Raw genomic sequence first — 19,715 nt, 5'->3', positions numbered from 1 at the left:
AAGACCCCCCGGACAGCCCCACACACACCCGGACAGCCCCGCACAGTCCCGCGCACACCCGGACAGCCCCGCACAGTACTGCGCACACCCGCACAGTCCAGCACACACCGCATAGTCCCGCACACACCCGCACAGTCCAGCACACACCGCATAGTCCCGCACACACCCGCACAGTCCAGCACACACCCGCACAGTCCCGCACACACCCAAACAGTCCCGCACACCACCGCACACACCTGGACAGCCCACAGACACGCACACAGTCACCGCCCACACTCCGCCCACACACTTCCCTCCTCCCGAACTGCAGCGTTTCTCAGACCCACATCCGCAGCAAAACCGCAGATCTTTTTTACATCTGCAGTTTTGCTGTGGATGTGCACGACTCAATGCAAGTCTATGGGTGCAGAAACGCTGCAGTTCCGCACAAAAGTGACATGCTGCGGAAAAAAAAAGCTGCGTTTCGGTGCGGCTTTTTCCGCAGCATGTGCACATCAAGTCTGCGGCTCCCATAGACTTACATTGGTTGTGCACTACAATGCATATTTGCGGAACTGCAATCAAATCCGCAACGTGTGCACACAGCCTAACGGGTGATGACTTATTATTAGACTGACTGTCATTTGCAGCGATAATTTAGGAAAATCCGAGGAAAATGTAATTTACATATTAATTTGAAACATGGTGTATTTATTTTTTTTACTCACTTATATAGCACCATTAATTCCACAGCGCTTAACACATTATCATTGCTGTTCTCATTGGGGCTCACAATCTAAATTCCCTATCAGTAAGTCTTTGGAATGTGGGAGGAAACTGGAGTACCCGGAGGAAACCCACGCAAACACGGAGAGAACATACAAACTCCATGCAGATGTTGTCCTTGGTGGCATTTAAATCCTGGATGGTAGCGCTGTAAGGCTGCAGTGCTAACCACTAAGCCACTTCTCTGAACCCTGTGAAATGCAATGTACTCTCCATCCATTAGCCAGTGAGGGGTAGCAGGGAATAATTTTTACTTTCAGGGCTGCTGTTCTGGTGATTTATGCATTACTTCTATTCCCTGAAATATTTTCCAAAACGGGTTTGTGCTGGGCCTATGTGTGATGCTGGATGGGGGAAGGGGGGAAGTGGGAGGGGTATAGGCAGAATCATAGAGGGTGTGCTCAATGCTGGCTTGTAGCCCAGCACAAAGGCTGATGGGAAATGTAGTCAGATGGGAGCAGAGGATTCTGAAGAGGAAGTGATGACTGTGATGTCAGATGTGATGCCTGGGTGCAGGAAGTGAAGGAGAAAGGCATAAAGTAACATAAAAGTTGGCATAAATGGTATATGGGGATCTTTATGGGCATTATCCTTAACAAGTAACTATCGTTTTCATTTTCATTTAATCAATCAATAGTACACATGAAACTAAACATCTAAGTAACATCTTACCAGAGAAATCTGCTTCTTTCTCCACCAGGACTAATCATTTATTCTCAATTTACAGGTAAAATTTGTATTCAGTGAAGGCATATTTTTACATTAGTGAGGTTGGAGATGGCAGTGGCTACGCAAAAACGTGAACTGAGCTAATGTAGTGGAAACCTCTTTAACCCTTTTCCAACATCGGGCATAATGTACGCCAATGTTGGACTCCCTTCCCTTGATGTGGGCTCCGGCGGTGAGCCCACATCTTTCCAGGACATGTCAGCTGTTTTGAACAGCTGACACGTGCCCGCAATAGCTGTGGGTGGAATCATGATCCACCCACGGCTATTAACCAGTTAAATGCCGCTGTCAAACTCTGACAGCGGCATTTAAATCGCGCTTCCAGCAATCGCGACGGAAGTACACACACCGGTGACCCTGTCACGTGATCGCGGGTCACTGGTGTGTTGGCATGACAACATGTCTCCTGGAGACCTCTATGGTTGTCAGTGCCGGCTTGATGTGACCTAGACATGTTTGGTGTCTATGAACTCGTAATGACCTGGAGAATCATAATGGCAGGTCAGTTTTAACATTTAGAGAACATAGTAAAAAAGCCAAACAAAAAACAAGTTTGGAATTGCAATTTTTTTTTTGAAATTTCACTACACTTGGAATTTTTTTTTCTGTTTTCTAGTACAAAACCAATGATGTGACCGTATTGGTGGAAAAAATAAAAAGTTAAGGCTTTGGGAAGCAGGGGAGCGAAAAACGAAAACACAAAACCGAAAAAAGCTCCAGGGGTTAAGAGGTTAAAATGCAGCCCAACACATAACTACAGCTCCCAACTGTTATGATTCCACCCCTCAGTGTGTTTTAGAACGCAGTGATTAACAGCTTAGTTGTCCAGTCTGATGCAGGGACGTACTGAGTTGTCTGTGCAGTGATTGGTAGCTCAGTTGTCCTGTCACAGTAAGCTGCAGCCGCATATGCGGCCCAGCCCATAGACGCCCACACGCCGACTGACCACGACGGCGTGGAGCGCGCATCGCCCGGGGATGCAATAAGGACCCTTTAAACCGCAGAGGGGGACCCGGGCCTACCTAAGGGAGGGCAGAGACCGGGGTTCTGTGGCAGCTGAGCATGTGGACAAGGAAAGAGATACGTAGGACTTGATTACACCGCACAACTTCAGGTATAGAGAAAGTAAGGTTTACTAAAGTAAAGTCACACAGTACATAAACCAAACGTGACTATGCCAGGCTCCCGAGGCATACTAGGACGGCCTCCCAGAAGGGTACCACCCAGTGGACCCCAAGGCACCAACGGATCACTGAGGAACACATAGGCGGGACATCAGAATACAGGCAGGACATCAGGGTACATGAGGTCATTAGGACGCAGGCAAGACATCAGGACACAGACAGGACATCAGGGTACATCAGGTCATCAGGACAAAAGGGTACATCAGCAGACATCAGACAGGAGTTGTTCGGTTCCGGAGAGCCGACACGACCTACAGGCACCACCACAGTCATCAGGCTCCAAGCTCCAGACAGCGGTCATCAGGTTCCAGACTGCGGTCGTCAGGCTCCGGGCATCGGACCTAGGAAGGAACTCAAGCGGGATGATGCTAGAACCACAGGATTGCCGGGCATGCCAGGAGCTAGCACCATATGGTAGCCAGAGCACAGAGTAGTAGATGCTCAGCAGAAACACCGGTTACAAGAGACTCAAAGTCACTGGGTGCGAGGCTCCAGACGCAGAGGAATTCCAGGAACATAACACAGCAGACACAGTTCAGACAGGGTCAGGTACAGGATCAAGGATTCAGGCCTGGATATACTGCCTCCAGGACAGGCGCCAGAACAGGAATCAAAGCAAGGACTTTGGTACCAAAACATAGACAGGAGAGGTGCAGGAACACAAACCACACATAGCAAAGTTCAGGAGCTTTGTGAGTAGCTCAGGCCCCACCCATAGGGCAGGGGAACTTTATATAGGAGCTTCCCCTCAGCAATTGGCTGGGGACAGCATTTCAAGCACATACACTAACCCTGATAAAAGCAGGGGAGGTGTGGCCGCATACGCCCTTAGCACAAACAGAAACCATTACAGCACAATCAGTACAGGAACTGAGGCTCAGGGCACCAGGCAGCAACTGCACCCCCAGACACACGTGGAAGGTCATGCACCAGCTGCAAATGACCTCACAACCCGCGGACAGCTTCCACAGCAGCAACCAGGGACCGCACATGCGGAAGGTAATGCAGCAGAGCAAAGACCTCCCATGTAAGGCTACGCAGCAGAGCAGGGAACTGGCTCCATACAGGTAACAGCCAACAGTATCCCAGCTCAATTAGTGGGAAAGGAGCAAAGGGTTAAAGCAAAGACATGCATTGTCCCGACGAAAACCAGATACAGATAGAACGGCGTGACATGTCCATTCTGGTGCAGGGGTGTGCTGAGCTTGTCTGTGCGCTGATGGGCAGCTCAGTTGTCCAGTCTGATGCAGTGGCATGCTGAGCTGCCTGTGCAGTGATTGACAGCTCAGTTGTACAGTCTGATGCCTATTTTTTTTGGTGTTTAGTCTGATGTAGGGGTATGCTAAGTCGTCTGTGTTTTTATTGACAGCTCTGCCATCCAATCTGAGACTGGAAGGTGCTGAGCTATCACCAGATGCTCCCTGTTCCCTTCATTGCTCAGCTATTGAATTGGGCTGGCAGTTCCAGATAGTTGCCAGTCGTAGCTTCAGCTCTAGATGGTTTGTTTTCCCTTTGCCTAGTGTCTTGCTCATTGATCTATCGCTGCCTGACCTTGGACCTCGTTCTGACCATCTGTTTGTCTAATCCTTTTGCTCTGATTCGCTATCTTCCCAGTTTTTTTAACCTCGGACTGTGACCTGATTACGCCTTTGTCTCTTCCCTCTGTTTATGACGTACCCTTCTAGCTTTTGATCACTGACTCCTTGACTATTCCAGCTAACAGGCTGAGCATCACAGTAACATTCCCTGACATTAATCGTTATAACAATAGCAGGAGTGCCCCAAGATGTCGACCATTGTTTCAATGTATATTCTATTGTGAAATGGTAAAACTGATAGAAAGAAACAATAATTTTATTTGAACTTTCAAATCCCATATAGTATATATCACAAAATATTCAAACATACTAACAATAAACTGCAAAATCCATAAATAGAGCACGCATACAATTTACTTTTAACTTTGAAGTAATAAACTCTCTAAAACACTAAACCAAGGATATGAAATATTGCTAAAATACAATTTAGATTTGTGTTGGCAACAATGCAGAATGTAAAATCTGGACAGGGAATTTCAATGCTTCTACACCTCATTTTTATGTTCAGTATTTTGGGATGAATAATTTTTTAATGGATCTTTATAGGCATCGGTTCCCAGTTATATAGTCAGAGAATAACTTTTTGGCTACCTGCAGTCACCACTTGGTGGAGCTTACTTTACACTGTTTTAAAGGGAATCTGTCATGCCCAGGGACGTTTTTAAGCTATTACTATGGGCATACAGGTAATCAAATGGTTAAACCAGTCTTAGACTAGTCTTACTAGTCTTGAGAAATGTAATTATCTTTTATGTTAATGATCTCTTCCTGGCTGCGGGGCGTGCGGTGCCTGGAAGAAATCCCTGCCTCCTCTTTTCATTACAATAGCACCCCCCTCCCATGTACGTCACACTACCGAGTGACATTGTGGTGCCGTTATGCCGCGCATACGCCATGCACTCGGGGGTTGTGGGCACCTTATCTGCCATTCTATGGGCAGTGTCTTCATCGATCTGCGCAGGCTCTGGCGAGTCTCTGCACAGAGACTCCCTTGCGCAAAAGCAGGATAAAGACACTGCCATTAGGAGGGCGGATAAGGTACCCATAACCGCGCGAGTGCATGGCGTATGCGCGACATAACAGCACCACAACTGCGCATCACATGTCAGTGTAAAGTGCATGGGAGGGAGATGCCATTATAGTGGAGAGGAGGCAGAGATTTCTTTCAGGCACCGCACGCCCCAGAGCCAGGGAGAAATCATTAACATAAAACATTATAACTGCATTTCTCAAGATCTACACCACAGCTATGAGGCACACAGGTAAGACTGGTTTATCCATTCTATTGCCTGTATGCCCACAGTAGTAGATTATAAGCGTCCCAGGGGGTGACAGATTCCCTTTAATGTTGAGTTCAATGCATACAGCATGCTGGAAGCTCCCTCTAGTGGTGGCTGATGGCAGCCAAAATCTATGCCTACTCAGAAGATTTGGAGCTCTGAATCAGATAAACTGAGTCGAACCAGTATAGAGATATGTTAAATAATCGACATAAACTCTTGGACTTATTTTGAAAATTAATATACCGTACAGTTGCAGGGCAAACATTTATTTTAAAGTAGAATTATATCTCTGATTATTGTTTTCAGTTTTTTAAAACTTTTCTTTTGTGAAAATAAGATGTTTAGGGTTATTTTATCGACTTAAAGGGTTGTTCTCACAACTGCTATTCAGGGAGTGCACTGAATAAATAATTGACAGCTTGGACCAGTGACAGGAATGCATCTCTGGCCCAAACCTTCCACTCTCCCATGATGCTAGTAGACGTAGCTGCAGCATTAGAGGAGAGCAGGAGCACTGAAGCTGGCTGGCTCTAGAGCGCCCGCTACCTTCACAAGGAGCTTGCCAGCTATATGGCAAAAAGCTTGCAGGAGCTACGTCTCTGGCCAGCGTTGATAGACTGCAGTGGTGGCCGGTAACTTAGGCAATGAGTAGTAAACTATAAAATACCTCAGTTATTAAGAAGGATTTTAAGAAATAATAATAATTTGGAAACTTGCTTGTTTTTGCAAGAATTTAGCAATTTTACCCATTTATAATGGGAGAACCCTTTAAATATAATTTTTTCTCTCACTAAAAAAAAAACAAATCTGGACCTAGAGGTACTACCGGCACATCTACTACATGTGACAACATCGGGGCTCTACAACCATCCAGCATTGTCACCCAATGTGTCAGAACTATTCAGAATGAAGAATTGCGATGAGTAACTGGGTCTGCTGAATGCAACCAGTGACTACACCACATAACTGCTGTAATGCCTGTGTCCCTGACTGCAGCCCACTCCACGCTGGCTATACCCTTATCGATGCTGGCATTTATTCTATATGGTTGACTCTTGGATGCAAGCCCACCTGTTGGAAATGCATAAGGGCATCAACCTTCCAACAGTATATTCACACACCACAGGAGCCCAGGAGGGGCTTGGCACCCTTGTGTGGAGCATGCAGATGGTTACATGTCCTATAAACTCTACAGAACACGTTTCATGGGACCCTGAAGGCAACAAGCACCTCTACTGTAAAAATGGTGACCTAATCATATACGGTACTTTGTACCGCTGTAACAATAGTAACGGCTCACTACATTCCCTTCTCATCCTCTGTCCGGACCAGAAGGTCAGGTCAAAAGAATGTCATGGAATTCGGCTAGTCATAAAGGATCAAACTGGCCACCTTGTGAAGTCAGAGGAAGATAGGGATTATAGGCGTTCAGCTATTTTGCTTCTTTTTTTTTTTGTTTTAACATAACAGTTAATGATTCGATCTCTAGGAGACTTTGCTGCCATCTTGATGTGTTTATATCATTGTTTTAATGCACAGCACCATCTACACCTCCACACACCAGGGAGGAAGGTTTCTAGGTGGATGTTGGGTTTTACAAAGCTTTCTGTATGAAAGTGAATCTACTTTCCGTACAAATAGAGTCTGGTAAATTACTGGCACTTAGAGCTATTGCCATTTTTGGACCTCATTATATTAAACCACGAAAATATAAACTGAACTGATAGAAAAAATAGAGATTTTTTTTAAAATAATTCATTATTAAGTCACACATCTTCTTACAACTTGCCGCTTGATCTCAATAATGGCCTCATAAAGGTATTTCATGTGATCATAGTCTAGCGATCCATATGCCAGGAAGAGCGCGAGTCGGGAATATTGTAGAGCAAGTTATTGATCAGCTTGCTTCTTCTGGCTTCTAGTAGAAGTCTTCTGGACCTCTCTTTAGCAGCTCGCTTTTCAGTGCATTTCTGTATTCGCTTTTGTCTTAACCACCTACAGAAGATAGGCAAACGATTAGATGAGTGGACACTGCTCAAATCTCTTATTAACCCCTTAACCCCCAGCCTGTTCTCTGTTTCCTGACCAGACCAAATTTAACAATTTTGACCAGTGTCACTTTATGTGGTAATAACTCTAAAATGCTTCAACGAATCCCAGTGATTCTGAGACTGTTTTTTTCATGACACATTGTACTTTATGTTGGTGGTAAATTTAGGTTGACATTTTTTGCGTAAAAAATATCGGAAGTTTGGTAAATGTTTTGCAATTTTCAAACTTTCCATATTTGTATCCTTAAACCAGTTAGTCATGGGTCAAAACATAATATATAAATAACATTTCCCACATGTCTACTTTACATCGGCATAATTTTTTAAACATTTTTTTTGTTAGGAAGTTAGAAGGGTTAAAAGTTTAATCAGCGATTTCTCATTTTTCCAACAAAATTTACAAAACCATTTTTTTAGGGACCACCTCACATTTGAAGTTACTTTGAGGGAATTATATCACAGAAAATAGCCAAAAGTAAAACCATTTTAAAAACTGCACCCCTCAAAGTGCTCAACACCACATTAAATTAAAGCAAAGGAAATTTGTCCCACAAAAATGTTCATTTAGCCCTGAATTTTGCATTTTTACAATTGTAACAGGAGAAAATGAACCATACAATTTGTTGTGCAATTTCTCCTGAGCACTTTGATATCTCACATGAGATGGAAAACAACTGTTTAGACACACAGCAGCTCCATTTGACTTTTGGAGAGCAAAATTGGCATGAATAGATAGCGGACACAATGTCACATTGAAACCTCAGGGGCTTCACAGAATTTCTTGTGAAAATTAAAAAAATACATTTTTCCTGAAAACTGTTGCTTCACCAAAAATTTTTTTCATTTTCTCAAGGGTAACAGGACAAAATGGACCAAACAATTTGTTGTGCAATTTGTCCTGAGTACACAGATACTCTTGTATGTGGTGCAAAACTACTTTTAGGCCGGAGTCACACATGCGAGAAACACGTCCGTGTCTCGCATGTGAAATCCAAGCTCTGGCGCCGGCACTTGGGAGTGGAGCGTGCAGCTCCATGTGTTGCTATGCAGCCGCACGCTCCGCTCCGAAGTGCCGGTTCCACAGCTTGCTTTTCACATGCGAGACACGGACGTGTTTCTCGCATGTGTGACTCCGGCCTTAGGGCTCATGGCAGGGCTCGGAAGGGAAGGAGTGCCAATTGAATTCTGGAGCACAATTTTGGATGAAACAGACTGCAGATGCCATGTCACATTTGACAAGCCCCTTACAAGCCAAAACAGGAGAAACCCCCACAAGTGACTCCATTTTGCAACCTACACCTCTTAAAGACTTCACCTAGCGGTGTAGTGAGCATTTTTAACCCTCAAGCAAGTCACAGAATTGTATAACATTGGGCTGAGTCAATGGAAAATTCTCATTGTTTCCACTAAAATGTTACTTTGACCCCAAGTTTTCAATTTTCAAAAGGGATAATAGGAGAAAATGGACAACAAAATATGATATACAATTTCTTTTGAGTACGCAAATACCCCATATGTGGCAAACACTTTTGAGGGATAATGCAAAGCTCCAGAGGCGTAGCTAGGGTTTTGGTTCAGGGGGGGCGAAGCTTCTGAGTGGGCCCCTAACCAGGTAACCTTGATTACAGCTGTGTGACACACCCTAATAGTGGAGGAGAACCTCAGCAGATGACCGCGCTGTTACTGAAGATAATCTCTATATAACGACCAACATGGATATTACCAGCATATGGTCAGTGGAAAATACCAGTCCTACAGAACATATAAGAGATCACAGCACAGTTACAAATAATGTCTTACCGCTGACGTTCTTTCTGATGGAATCGTCACTTTTCCCGTCTTTTCCATCTGGCCCATACCAACACGTCAACTTCTTCCAGCAATTACTCACCCTCAGAGAATACAACAAAGACACATCTCACTTCTCATATTCCAGCCCCATCACATCTATTCCCAACCTGCACAAACTCCTCATCCTGTTGATACCCCAATGCTGAGCCCCTGCTGCCTTATGTGTCCCTATTACTGCCCCTGCTGTGCGGTTCTCTGTGCCCTCTAAATTCTAAGGCACCCCTCTATAATATTGCAATGCCAGGTGCAACTGCCCTAGAAAACAGTGCCCATATTTTGCCCCCTAGAAAGTAATATTTCCCTGTGTGGCCCTTTGATGGTCACAGTAACCTGAGATCCCCTATAACAAGAAGTGCCTACTTTACATTTAATGATGTCCCGAGTCTTCCCCTGTACAGCTCCTCTATATACAGCATGATACTCTCTTATACACAGTATAATGCCCCCTCGCTGTATAGTACCACCCACACAGTATACTGACCCCTTAGTAGCCCCCAAACTTAGTAGCCCCCCAACAGTACGATGGTCCCCTCACTGTAATCTCCACAATGTATGATAGCCCCCTAGATAGCCTCCATATAGTATAATGCACCAGATATTCCTCAATATAGTATAATGCACTCCCCATAGGCCTACTCTATATTGTATAATGCACTCCCCATAGGCAGACTCTGTAGTATAAGGCAGCACCCATAAGCAGACTCTGTAGTATAAGGTAGCACTCGGCAGGCAGACCCTGTAGTATAAAGCAGCACCCCTATAGGCAGACCCTGTAGTATAAGGTAGCGCCCCTATAGGCAGACCCTGTAGTATAAGACAGCAGCCCCATAGGCAGACCCTGTACTATAAGGCAGCACCCCTATAGGCAGACCCTGTACTATAAGGCAGCACCTCCATAGGCAGACCCTGTAGTATAAGGCAGCACCCTCATAGGCAGACCCTGTACTATAAGGCAGCACCCCCATAGGCAGATCCTGTACTATAAGGCAGCACCCCATAGGCAGACCCTGTAGTGTAAGACAGTACCCCCATAGGCAGACACTGTAGTATAATGCAAACCCCCATAGGCAGAACCTGTAGCATTAGGCAGACCCCCCATAGGCAGACCCTGTAGTATTAGGCAGACCCCCATAGGCAGACCCTGTAGCATAAGGCAGACCCCCATAGGCAAACCCTGTAGTATTAGGCAGACCCCCCCACAGGCAGACACTGTAGTATTATGCAGACCCCCCATAGGCAGACCCTGTAGTATTAGGCAGACCCCCCCATAGGCAAACCCTGTAGTATTAGGCAGACCCCCCATAGGCAGACCATGTAGTATTAGGCAGACCCCCCCATAGGCAGACCCTGTAGTATTAGGCAGAACCCCCAAAGGCAGACCCTATAGTATTAGGCAGACCCCCCATAGGCAGACCCTGTAGTATTAGGCAGACTCCCCATAGGCAGACCCTGTAGTATTAGGCAGAACCCCCCATAGGCAGACCCTGTAGTATTAGGCAGACCCCCTTAAAAAAATAAATAAATACTCACCTTTATACTTGGCTCCTGCGCTGCTCTGAGCTCCCGCTTGTCTCCTGACAGCAGGCGCCGGGCAGTGACTCATCGCGCCTGCTGTCAGCGTCGCCGATGTCAGACGCTGACAGGGGGATGATGGGGGAAGGAGCGCAGTGCTCCTTCCCTCATCATTGCGGTCAGCTGTATTAGCTAAATGCTGGTACAGCTGACCCTGCGATGACAGGCGGGGGGCCCACTGCTGGCATCGGGGCTCCCCGCCTGCTCCGGGGCCCCATAGTGGCCGGCAGCAAAGAAGGGAAATCGACTCTCCCTGCTCTGCTGCAGAAGGTAACTTTATCGGCGCGCTGTGCACGCTGATACAGTTACAGTAACGTAGCTCCGGGTGAGTCCCCTCTGAGCACCGGGCAGCGGTTGCCCGCACCCTCTGCCACCCTGATAGCTCTGCTACTGCAAAGCTCAGAAACGAAGGAGCGCCATATTAGAGTGCACATTTTGCTGGAATGGTTTGAGGGTGCCATGTCACATCAAGAGCCCCTGAGGTAATAGAACAGCAGAATCCCAACATAAGTGACCCTATTTTACAAACTACACCTCTCAATGAAGACATCTACAGGTGCAGTGATCATATAGACACATGTCTGTCACAGAATTTGATACCATTGGGCGGTGAAGAAAAAATAAATTACATTATCTCAAAAATTTAGTTTCCAGAATTTACATTGTCAAAGGGCACCAAAATTTGCCACATAATTTTCGGCTGAATGTGGCAATACCCCATATGTGGCTGTACAGTACTGCTTAGCCACACTGAGATACTCGCGAGGAAAGGAGCGCTTGAACTCTTTGATAACAAATTATTGTATAATAGTTTGCAGACTCAATATATAGAGCCCCTAAGTGCTAGAAGAGCAGAATCCCCCCTCAATGACCCCATTTTGGAAATTACACCCCTCTGGAAATTTATCTACAGGTGTAGTGACGATTTTGACTCCATGGGTGTTTGCCAGAAACAAGCAGCAATGAATGTTGCTGCGTGAAAATTGCAAATCAGCCATTGCAATGCCCAGTACGTTGTAGTGCCCAGTACATTGTTGTGACCACTTCCTGTTCTGAGACATGCATTCGTAAATTAGGCAGGCTCTCATCGCTACAGAGATTCCAAACGTGGATGCTAAATGTGGTTTAGGCAAACTGTGGGGCTCAGAAGGTAGGGGTGAATTAGGATGCAGAATTTGCTGTATTTCTTTTGGGCAGCAAAGAGCTACGGTATTTTTCCAGAGCCTTTGTGCTACCAGTAACCTGAAAGCCTCTAATATTCCTGATAACAGAAGACGGACGTGACTGAGGACTTGTTTTTTTGTAGAATGAGTTGAAGCTTTTGTTGGAAAATTTTACATAAATTTCTGAATCACATTTATCCTGCACACTACGCCGAGCACTTACATGTGGTTTCCATCTAAATCTCTGATTGATGTGATTCAGTTGAAACCCCCGAGGGGTCCATTCACTATAATGAGGCAGCAGAGTAACTCTGAACTCTATTTGGCCTCTGTTCAGCGATGTCCTTCTTTTCAGAGGTGCACAAAACTGTGGCCAACGGCACTTTTATGCACACCTAAAAATATGGACACCACCGGAACAAAGGCCAGACAACATCCACAGTGACTCCATTATAATAGGGAATCTTCTGTTGGGGGTTCCAAAACCCTGGTGTAAGCGCTTAGCGTAGACCACAGGATAAATGTGAGCCGAGCATTACTGTGACCTATGGGAAACAAAATGAACAAATCAACAGCAGGAGAAGAATTAGTTTTATTTATTTTTTTACTGCATTCCTCCTGTGATATAAGTGATTAGACAACTTTATTCTTCGGGTCGGTGCAATTACAGCGATACCAGATTTATATATTTTTTTTTATGTTTGGCTGCTGTCACACACTAAAAAAAGCTTTTTCTTGGATCGCCTTATTTTAAGAGTTATAATTTTATGCCAGTCTTTTGAGGGACGAGTTAATGCTTTCATTGGTACTATTGTCGGTCACTTAACGTTTTTTGATCACTTTCTATTCCGATTTTTGAGAGGCAAAATGAACAAATAACAGCAATTCAGGAATTGTTTTTTTTACTCTGTTCACTGTGTGGTAAAAGTGATAAGACAGGTTGATTCTTCAGGTCAGTACGAATACACAGATACCACATTTACACAAATTTTTATTTTTTGGTGCTTTTTCACAATAAAATTTTTTTTATAGAAAAAAGAATTGTTTTTGCATTGCTGTTTTCTCAGAGCTATAAACTTTTTTAATTTTCAGCTGATGGAGCTGTATGGCAGCTTGTTTTTTCGCAGGGCAAGATGACATTTTCAGTGATACCATTTTATTTACATCTGACTTTTTGATCGCGCTTTATTCCACTTTTTGTTTAGCGGTATGATGAAAAAGCATAGTGTTTTGTTTTTTTACAGTGTTGACTGGAAGGGTTAACTAGTGGGACAGTTTTATAGGTTAGGTCGTTTCGGATGCGGCTATACCAACTATATATACTTCATGTGTTTATTTTTGTTTTTACATAAATATACGTATTTATTGGATTAATGTTTCTTCTTCTTTTTTTGTTCTTAATTTATGATTTTTTTTTTATATCATTACAATTTTTTTTTTTTTATCTTTTTCCAGTGTGGGACATCAACTTTTTCTGCCCTGATCGCTGATCTAATACACTGCAATGCATTTGCATTGCAGGTCATTAGATCAGTGCATCGCACTCAGGGAGGAAGAGTGAGCAGGAGCTTCCAGGAGCTTCCAGGCAACCATACCTCGGTGACCTCAAGGCAATCTTTCGGCCCGGGGTCACCATGGAGACATTCAGCACAAAGCAATCAAAATCGCGTTGTGCCGATCGGAGCAGAGAGGGCGCTCCCTCGCTCTGCTTATGGCGATCGATGTCACTATTCCACCAATTGTGGGCCTTGCAGCAGGGTGTCAGCTCTCATATAATGCTGACACGCTTTTGATTTCACTTGGTGTGAGGACGCATGATCGTCACGCCATACATGTAGGGGGATTTGCGTGAACGCACCTCCTGCAGCACCGTACATGTACGGCGGATGTTGTGAAGGGGTTAAAAGGTGATTCAGAGTCAAAGTAAATTTCAATGTAAATCTCTATCTATTCAGTGGCATAATGGAAGGTATTTTATATTATACTTGCATTAAAAATTACCTACCCCTCCCTATCTGCACGATCTAACAGCTATTCTATTTTTTCCCCTACTTCTTGTTTGATGATGCTTTGTTTCATAATCCCAGTGCATGCTGGGATACTCAAATAATGTGTCATCAAGGGGCAGAGGCTGGGGTCACAGGGCACTGTGCAATATGATAGCACACCCTTGCTGCAGTTATAGGCAAATACTGGCTATTTAACACAGCTGGCATCTGCCTGGTATGATGCTGGTTAGTTTATTTAAGGAAGCTTCATATTTTCCTTAGTGACCGATGACGAAAATATAACTTTATATCACTGTGTGATATGCACAATCACAGCCAGCACTCTGTTGTCAACTCAGCTCAGTAGTAACCAGCCGGCAACAGAGCAGTGTCACAACACCTGGCCTGCAAATGACCAGTGACGTCACTTGTGGGAGCGGCGATGGTGTCCTGCAGGTAGGGTATGGTGACACCGCTCGGCTGGTTACTACTGAGCTGAGCCGACAACAGAGTGCTCACTGTGAATGTGCACATCGTACAGAAAGCTGGGACAGAGCAGGGTCTAGACCGCCCCTGAATTGAGCGTCACTGATGACGCTTCCTTTCAAGGAGGGGACATAGGGTGTGGCAGTGAACGCAGCTTCTGCCCCCTGATGAAGCTTCGTTTGAGTATCCCTGCATGCAGTGCTGATACTCAAACGAAGGTCATCAAAAAGGAATTAAGGGAAAAAAAGTAGAAAATCAGTTAGATAGTGTAGTTAAGAAAGGGTATATGAGAGAATAGCTTAGATTATGACAGTAAACAGAGATTTACAATGAAATTTACGTTGCCAATCTGCCTGCGCTAGGTTAAAATAATAAAAAGATCTGTTACTCACCCTCCCCAGGACCAGCACTGCCTCTTCACTGCTACTCTAGTCTTTGTTTACTGGATGCAGCGGTGACATTTCTACTAGACATCACATAACCGCTGCAGCCAGTCTTGATGTCACAGTAGTAGTAGTATGACTGCAGTACTGTAGTCTTGTCACTGCTGTAGCTTGGTAGCTTGTGAACAAAAACTGGAGCAGCAATAGAAAAGCATTGCAGAACCTGGGGAGGGTGTGTAAGCTAGTGCAGGCCAACAGGCAGAAGAAGGTTATTCCCAAGAAAACTCTAATTAATTAATTGCCTAATGATCTATAAGGTAGATATTATTCATAGGTCACTAAGGAAAACATGAAGCCAACTCAACGTCATACCAGGTAGATACCAGCTGTGTTACATAGCCGCTATTTGCTTATAACTGCAGCAACTGGAGCTAGTTCTGATTGCTGCAGTGTAACCATTTAAATGCTGCTGTAAATCTCTGAAGAAAAAAAAATAATAATAAATATATTTGGTTTCACCGCACCTCTAAAAGTTCAGGTCAATCAACATATAAAATTAATTAACCTATACTGTAAATGTAAAGGGAATCTGTCACCTCATTTTTCGCATATAAGCTGCAGCCACCGCCATGAGGGCTTATCTACAGCATTCTGTAATGCTGTAGATAAGCCCCCAATGTATCCTGAAAGATAAGAAAAACAAGTTAATAATACTCACCCAGGGGAAGTCCCGGTTCGGTTCGGGTCCGATGGGCATCGCAGGTCCGGGTCCGGTGCCTCCCATCTTCATACGATGTCGACATCCTCCTTGCTTCTGTCGCGGCTCTTGCGCAGGCGTACTGATTTGCCCTGTTGAGGGCAGATTAAAGTACTGCAGTGCACAGGCGCTGGGCCTCTCTGAGCTTTCCTGGCGCCTGCGCACTGCAGTACTTCGGTCTGCCCTCAACAGGGCAGAGAATTACGCCTGCGCATGATGCATGACAGAAGCAAGGAAGAGGACATCATCTCATGAAGATGGGAGGCGCCGGATCCAAACCTGCGAAGCCCATTGGACCGGACCGCCCCTGGGTGAGTATAATCTAACTTGTTTTTCTTATCTTTCAGGATACATCGGGGTCGGGCTTATCTACAGCATTACAGAATACTGTAGATAAGCCCCTAATGGCGGTGGCCGCAGCTTATATGTGAAAAATGAGGTGACAGATTCCCTTTAAGGACAAAACAATCCTCCAGAATTGTGGCTTTCCGGTTACTACACTTCCTTAAAATCATGAAAGAAAACTGATCAAAATGTCATATGTTACGCAGCGAGGTATCAATGCAACTGTCGGCTCAGAAATATATCTGAGATGATGTGATTGCTTATACTAAATACTGCAATACCAAATCATAATATTGCAGCATATAGTGAAAATCATGGTCTCTTCTGAAGCTTAGTCTATGGCCGGGGTCACACTAGCGTATAATACAGACGAGTGCTATGCGAGAAAACATCGCATAGCACTCGGATCAGTGTTAATACAGTGGGGCAAAAAAGTATTTAGTCAGTCAGCAATAGTGCAAGTTCCGCCACTTAAAAAGATGAGAGGCGTCTGTAATTTACATCATAGGTAGACCTCAACTATGGGAGACAAACTGAGAAAAAAAAATCCAGAAAATCACATTGTCTGTTTTTTTAACATTTTATTTGCATATTATGGTGGAAAATAAGTATTTGGTCAGAAACAAAATTTCATCTCAATACTTTGTAATATATCCTTTGTTGGCAATGACAGAGGTCAAACGTTTTCTGTAAGTCTTCACAAGGTTGCCACACACTGTTGTTGGTATGTTGGCCCATTCCTCCATGCAGATCTCCTCTAGAGCAGTGATGTTTTTGGCTTTTCGCTTGGCAACACGGACTTTCAACTCCCTCCAAAGGTTTTCTATAGGGTTGAGATCTGGAGACTGGCTAGGCCACTCCAGGACCTTGAAATGCTTCTTACGAAGCCACTCCTTCGTTGCCCTGGCGGTGTGCTTTGGATCATTGTCATGTTGAAAGACCCAGCCACGTTTCATCTTCAATGCCCTTGCTGATGGAAGGAGGTTTGCACTCAAAATCTCACGATACATGGCCCCATTCATTCTTTCATGTACCCGGATCAGTCGTCCTGGCCCCTTTGCAGAGAAACAGCCCCAAAGCATGATGTTTCCACCACCATGCTTTACAGTAGGTATGGTGTTTGATGGATGCAACTCAGTATTCTTTTTCCTCCAAACACGACAAGTTGTGTTTCTACCAAACAGTTCCAGTTTGGTTTCATCAGACCATAGGACATTCTCCCAAAACTCCTCTGGATCATCCAAATGCTCTCTAGCAAACTTCAGACGGGCCCGGACATGTACTGGCTTAAGCATGGGACACGTCTGGCACTGCAGGATCTGAGTCCATGGTGGCGTAGTGTGTTACTTATGGTAGGCCTTGTTACATTGGTCCCAGCTCTCTGCAGTTCATTCACTAGGTCCCCCCGCGTGGCTCTGGGATTTTTGCTCACCGTTCTTGTGATCATTCTGACCCCACGGGGTGGGATTTTGCGTGGAGCCCCAGATCGAGGGAGATTATCAGTGGTCTTGTATGTCTTCCATTTTCTAATTATTGCTCCCACTGTTGATTTCTTTACTCCAAGCTGGTTGGCTATTGCAGATTCAGTCTTCCCAGCCTGGTGCAGGGCTACAATTTTGTTTCTGGTGTCCTTTGACAGCTCTTTGGTCTTCACCATAGTGGAGTTTGGAATCAGACTGTTTGAGGGTGTGCACAGGTGTCTTTTTATACTGATAACAAGTTTAAACAGGTGCCATTACTACAGGTAATGAGTGGAGGAAAGAGGAGACTCTTAAAGAAGAAGTTACAGGTCTGTGAGAGCCAGAAATCTTGATTGTTTGTTTCTGACCAAATACTTATTTTCCACCATAATATGCAAAAAAAATGATAAAAAAACAGACAATGTGATTTTCTGGATTTTTTTTTCTCAGTTTGTCTCCCTTAGTTGAGGTCTACCTATGATGTAAATTACAGACGCCTCTCATCTTTTTAAGTGGTGGAACTCGCACTATTGCTGACTGACTAAATACTTTTTTGCCCCACTGTATATGGGGCAGATCACATCACGGTTTTTTTTTGTCGGGCATATTCAGCGTGCGAGTGAAATCGCAGCATGCCGCGATTTGACACGTATATCGCCCGAGTCTTGCCAATACAGGTCTATGGGTGCGAGAAAAAAATTGGACACCACATGGACCATCCGTTTGACTTGTGAGAAATAAGCACATATTTTCCTCATTTCAGCTCAAAGAACCATTATATTCAACGAGGAAAAGCAGTGAGAAATGTAAAGCCATACGGATACATAGATGCGAGGAAATCGCATCATTGCATTGCAAACGCATTACACACGGATGACCATATGGAGAACACTTGTCCGACTCTTGGCAGGGAGACTTAGACCGATTTTTCATATGTTGCGTCTGGCTGTGGCCTATGGCTGAGCTTCACAGGAGTGCCAAGATAGAAACCAGGGGCCTTCATCCATGGTAACCCATCGGTGCCACACATGGACTGGCACCTGCTCCACGTAAATGTCAATGAGATTGATGGGAGCTGCGCTGTGGGCGATGTAATATAACCAGCGTCTACCACATGTGGAGAAAACACAATTCCTGACCCTCCTCCACACATGATCACACCAGCGCTGACATACATGTACATCATTTTGTGCTAACAGTTTAATAAAAAAAAGCTAAGTCCCAAAGTCTGATCACACAGAGGAAAGAAGAGAAAAATATACATACAGATCACATTTCTGGTCACTTTTCCATCTGCCCTTCTACTTACTGTGCAAAAGCCCCTTCCTTTTCTTTTCTTTCCAGGAGAAATGCCTCGTGCTCCTGTTTTCGTAGTTCCTCCATCTTTTTCTCTCTAATTTTTTCTTTGTGTTTTCTTTGAAGCCAAATGGAAAAAGCTTGTTGTGAATCTCTTTCTTCTTCATCCTGTAAAGCAACATATGGAAAACTAATATGGAAGCCACAGGACATCAATGGTATACACAGTATCACTTGCATAGTGTTCCATATAGTCACCAATTCCAGACACACCACATAAGGACAAGAATGGCCGTTCCTGGAAAACGTACCCCATGTTCTAATACCATTCTAAGTTCTGTTCACTATGGTATCAGGACAAATCTGATAGCTCATAATATGGGCTGTATTTCCACTAGGAACCTGAGGGCGAGTGACTAGGGCGGCAGGATGCGGGGGTCGGGGCCACCGTGAAAGAAGTAAACAATAAATTCTCTACTCTCAAATTCAAACAAGCTTTATTGGCACAACCAAATACACATTAGCATTTCCAAAGCAAGTGTAGTGCTACCAACTCTGCTGTACTGCTCCTCCCCCATACTGACTGCTGGTGTTGAAAGCTGTTAATCACACTCAGTTCTTTTGTGCGCCTGCAGATTGTGTTATTACTGTATGTCTCACACAGAGCCTGTTCTAAGCTATAGTGGGGATTCTTTTTTCCTCTTATATGTGGATGCCTGGTTATGATTGGTAGAGCTGACAGCACTATGAAAGGAGAGCTACTAGAAGTGTTTGTAATGAGACTCAACTCTCTAGTACTGCAAC

The 19,715-nt window shown here is 44.6% G+C and overlaps 1 protein-coding gene across 1 annotated transcript in view; it reads right to left on the bottom strand.

Annotated features, from left to right (window-relative positions):
• Window positions 1-4,511: 4,511 nt before the first annotated feature.
• Window positions 4,512-19,715, bottom strand: part of CCDC181 (coiled-coil domain containing 181) — a 48,494-nt gene continuing 33,290 nt past the window's right edge. Inside the window, exons 5-6 of the mRNA XM_069761683.1 lie at window positions 18,925-19,079; window positions 4,512-7,554 (exon numbers count right to left, since the gene is read on the bottom strand). Coding sequence (XP_069617784.1) covers window positions 7,398-7,554; window positions 18,925-19,079 — 312 coding nt within the window. The 3' untranslated portion in view covers window positions 4,512-7,397. The remainder of the gene's footprint in view (window positions 7,555-18,924; window positions 19,080-19,715) is intronic.

This window comes from Ranitomeya imitator, chromosome 3 (assembly GCF_032444005.1).
Source record: "Ranitomeya imitator isolate aRanImi1 chromosome 3, aRanImi1.pri, whole genome shotgun sequence".
Lineage (NCBI taxonomy): Eukaryota > Metazoa > Chordata > Amphibia > Anura > Dendrobatidae > Ranitomeya > Ranitomeya imitator.
This window is presented reverse-complemented; position numbering and strand designations above follow the sequence as displayed.